We start from the raw sequence: 3565 nt of genomic DNA on the forward strand, positions 1-3565 counted from the left end.
CTTGGTCAGTAAAATTTCGAATATTCCAGATGTAGACCACTTGTAGTTTAATAAAAGAGATGTTTTATTTTCATTGCAAGTTTTATATCTGAACTGTTAATAATAAACTATCCATGAGATGTACCGTTCCACTAGAGTGAAACAAATACCAACAATTAGCCATAAGCTGTATCCAAATCAAATCCTAGTTCTGTCATGTCTTGCGATAGACCAATTGAAGGATCGAAAATACCCCCAGGAAGATATCCACAATGTTTATAAAGCTTTGAGCAATTCAATAGTAATTCTTCAAAAGGGCGAATGAGACTTTTGTAAACAAACTTATTTCGCTCATTATTCCGCCACCGAGTTGAATTTCATGAAAAATACACATGAATCAACATCTTTACCCTTGGTAGAATCATTTTCAAATGTTTTCTGTGTTGAAATGATAACAAATTAGGAGAAATCAGCAAAACAAAAGTTTGTTTACAAATCTTATTAGCCCTATTCAAATGTTGATATGGAATTATATCTGGAATAGGCAAAAAATGTTGCTATTGCAGTATGTGACAAATTCTCATTGGAATTTTCTTCATAACGCTTTTTCATGTTTCTTTTTGTTATTCCTAAAATTATCTCAATTGGATTGTAAAAAGGGCAATATGGAGGTAGAAACACAGGTAAAACTCCAATTGATCTCAGATACATAACTATGTGTTGGTCACAATGGATTCGTGCTCCATCCATAATCCATTTTGAATTAAATCCAGGATATCGACGGACTTCTTCGTGATTCAAAGCAAAGGATTGGCAACATTCGAAGAATTTTTTTCTTGTGAAAGTACCTTCTGTTTCAAAGCTATCTAGCATACCCTCCATCCCAAGAAAACAAAGGAAAGATACCCGAGGCCGCCTTACAAATTCTCCTCGAAATATAAGTTTTTCCCCTTGATTCCATATCCACGGTTTCTAAGCATATCTCTGCAATCTAGAGAAACTTCATCTAAAAATACAGGATAGTAAATATCCCAATCGATAGCATTCATCTCTGCGCAGAAACGAAATATCTCTTCTTCCTTCACTTGAATGGCTCGGCATTCCAGAGTTTTCCAAGATAATCCTTCAGCATGCAGAATCCGGCATATACTTGATTCACTTATGGTACGATAAAAGTAGCTATAAAACAGATCTCGACATTCGCTCAAAAAAAGAACAGGGTTTTCCATGTACTGTTCCACGATCCAGTGCCTATGCTCAGATTTAAATTTGCGGAATACCTGCTCGCGTTGCTTGCGAGAAAGTATGCCTTCCGTCTCGTAATTTTGAATCCAGGTGCTTATCGTAGTTTTGGATTTCTTATAAATAATGGATAGCCTGGCCCTAGAGATTCCCAAGAAGTAATATCCATATCTGATGTTAATTTTAACTGATGTAAACAAAACCAACTGTGAAGTAATAAATAATGCATGTGTTTGACAGCTCGCAGTTTTCAGTAGCAGTTTGATGACTCGCACTTTGAAAGTGCGGAGTCCAGGTTGGTGGCAAGTGCGCAGTTTAAAGTTTGTATTTTTGTTGTGTACGGATACGAAAAATTACCTCATATTGAGTTCTTTTGACTCAATCTGGGGGTATCGTGGAATAAGGTAAAATTAGGTAAATCGTGTTGGTTTCCCTTCAACCAAGGCAAATCATAACATGTTGATAGGATTTCTATACTAACCTTGAGGTTAATATACTTAAATTTAAGTTGAATTTACCTCATTTTGAACATTCATCCAACAACTCAAAAGTACCTTATTTTACGGAAAACCTCGAATCTCTCGTTTTGTTTTTGACAACACTAATAAGTGCGAAAGCGACCCACAACTCAAAGCTACCTAAATTTAAGTTAAAAGAACTTATTCTTTGGGTGAATTACCATCAACTTAAAGCCCATAATAAACAAATTATAACCTATTCTTTGGGCACAGAGAACAGACATATAAGCTGAAACAAACTTTCCTGAAAAACATTTAAATGAAAATATGTTGAAAATCACCATCGCATATTTGTATGTCGAGTTCTCAGTGCTTTGGGTTATTTTATTTTTCCGTGTGCATTTCTATTCGGGCTCCCCCAACAGGCGAGCTTATTCACTTTTGCCGCTTACGACCTTTCGAAAACTCTGTCGAGATTTAATCTCACGCCTGTCACTTTCCAATAAGAAACGTCAGCCCCGTAAGAAGTTTGGTCCCGTCCCGGTAGTGCTGCTAAACGAAAACATTACCGTTGCATATTGTGGTGATAGATTCCGTTCGGACTCGTGAAATAAATCAAAATCCTAGTTTACACAGTAGTTTCTTAGATTTGAGACTGTTTACTATAGTACTAGTAGCTGGTTAACATGTTTAAGAAGTAAGTTTTTTAGACTTGATGGAGAGGACGAAAACATTCTCAATATTTTCTTTTGCTCCTTCAGATTCGACGAAAAGGAAAGTATTTCCGGTGTGCAGCAGCTCAAGTCCTCTGTGCAGAAAGGTATCCGAAATAAACTAATCGAACAGTTTCCACACATTGAAACGCACATCGATCAGATACTGCCGAAGAAGGATCAGTTCCGTATCGTTAAATGGTGCATGAAAATTTTTACGAATTGTTTGCCAAAATTGTTCTAAACCTTCCCCTTTCCTTTCAGTCACGACCACATCGAAATCCTAGTGAGCAGCTCCGGTGAACAGTTGTTTTTCCGGCACCGGGAGGGTTCGTGGATGCCAACGTTGCGGTTGTTTCACAAGTTTCCCTTCTTCCTACCGATGCAGCAGGTCGACAAGGGTGCTATCCGGTTCGTGCTAAGTGGAGCGAACATTATGTGTCCCGGTTTGACGTCGCCGGGGGCTTGTATGACCGAGGTTGATAAGGGGATTGTGGTAGCGATTATGGCTGAAGGCAAATCGCACGCGTTGGCGATCGGTCAGACTACGTTGTCCACCGAGGATATGTAAGTGGTTTTTGATTCGGGTTTCGGGTATTTTTTACTTTATTATTTATGTTCTGATTTGCAGTGCTAAGGTCAACAAAGGAGTGGGAGTGGAGAATTGTCACTACCTCAACGACGGTCTATGGCAGATGAAACCGGTCAAGTAAATGCCATAAACCCACTGGAGCTGTGTTCTCTTATAAATATATAAAGAATAAATTACTGTCTGAAAAGTGAGACTATTAACAATGATGTCTATTTTTAGCTGTATCGGTGTAGGAATATTGTAAGCTGGTCTTCTCTGGCGTTATCTTTGATTACTCAGAGTCGACAAATTTAGGGTAGGGTTCAAATCTTAATAAACCTTGCCTTATTCTTTGTAGGCTGATTCTAGAGTATCATTAAAATCAGCCAATGCGATTGCACTTTGTTAGTTCCCTATCTAAGGAGAAAATTGGCGAGTAAAGACGCTATAAACTAGGCTTATTAGCCAGGGTAAGGTGTAAATACCTCTGTCCCATCCCATCAAAGAACCAAAGGAGGTACATTAGCCTTCTTAGCCAATCACTCCCAACGATTTATTATATCCCCTTTAAACTGAAACGGTTTGTATGGTTGTCCTCATTT

At 38.2% G+C, this 3565-nt stretch overlaps 1 protein-coding gene and 1 pseudogene across 1 annotated transcript; one reads left to right on the forward strand and one right to left on the reverse strand.

The window, feature by feature from the left end:
- Positions 1-486: 486 nt before the first annotated feature.
- On the reverse strand, positions 487-1583 carry LOC131676153 (uncharacterized; annotated as a pseudogene).
- Positions 1584-2189: 606 nt separating this feature from the next.
- LOC131676472 (malignant T-cell-amplified sequence 1 homolog) lies at positions 2190-3187 on the forward strand. Its single transcript, XM_058955536.1, has 4 exons — positions 2190-2376; positions 2441-2593; positions 2657-2959; positions 3024-3187. The coding sequence occupies exons 1-4, from the start codon at positions 2366-2368 to the stop codon at positions 3103-3105; spliced, it is 549 nt and encodes a 182-aa protein (XP_058811519.1). The 5' UTR covers positions 2190-2365; the 3' UTR covers positions 3106-3187.
- Positions 3188-3565: the final 378 nt, after the last annotated feature.

This window comes from Topomyia yanbarensis, chromosome 1 (genome assembly GCF_030247195.1).
Source record: "Topomyia yanbarensis strain Yona2022 chromosome 1, ASM3024719v1, whole genome shotgun sequence".
Lineage (NCBI taxonomy): Eukaryota > Metazoa > Arthropoda > Insecta > Diptera > Culicidae > Topomyia > Topomyia yanbarensis.

Bases quoted from the DNA above. Each gene is read 5' to 3' on its own strand.
- LOC131676472 (XM_058955536.1), top strand. The intron at 2,594-2,656 runs GTGCATGAAAAT...CTTTCCTTTCAG, and splicing joins CAGTTCCGTATCGTTAAATG to TCACGACCACATCGAAATCC. The intron at 2,960-3,023 runs GTAAGTGGTTTT...TCTGATTTGCAG, and splicing joins ACGTTGTCCACCGAGGATAT to TGCTAAGGTCAACAAAGGAG.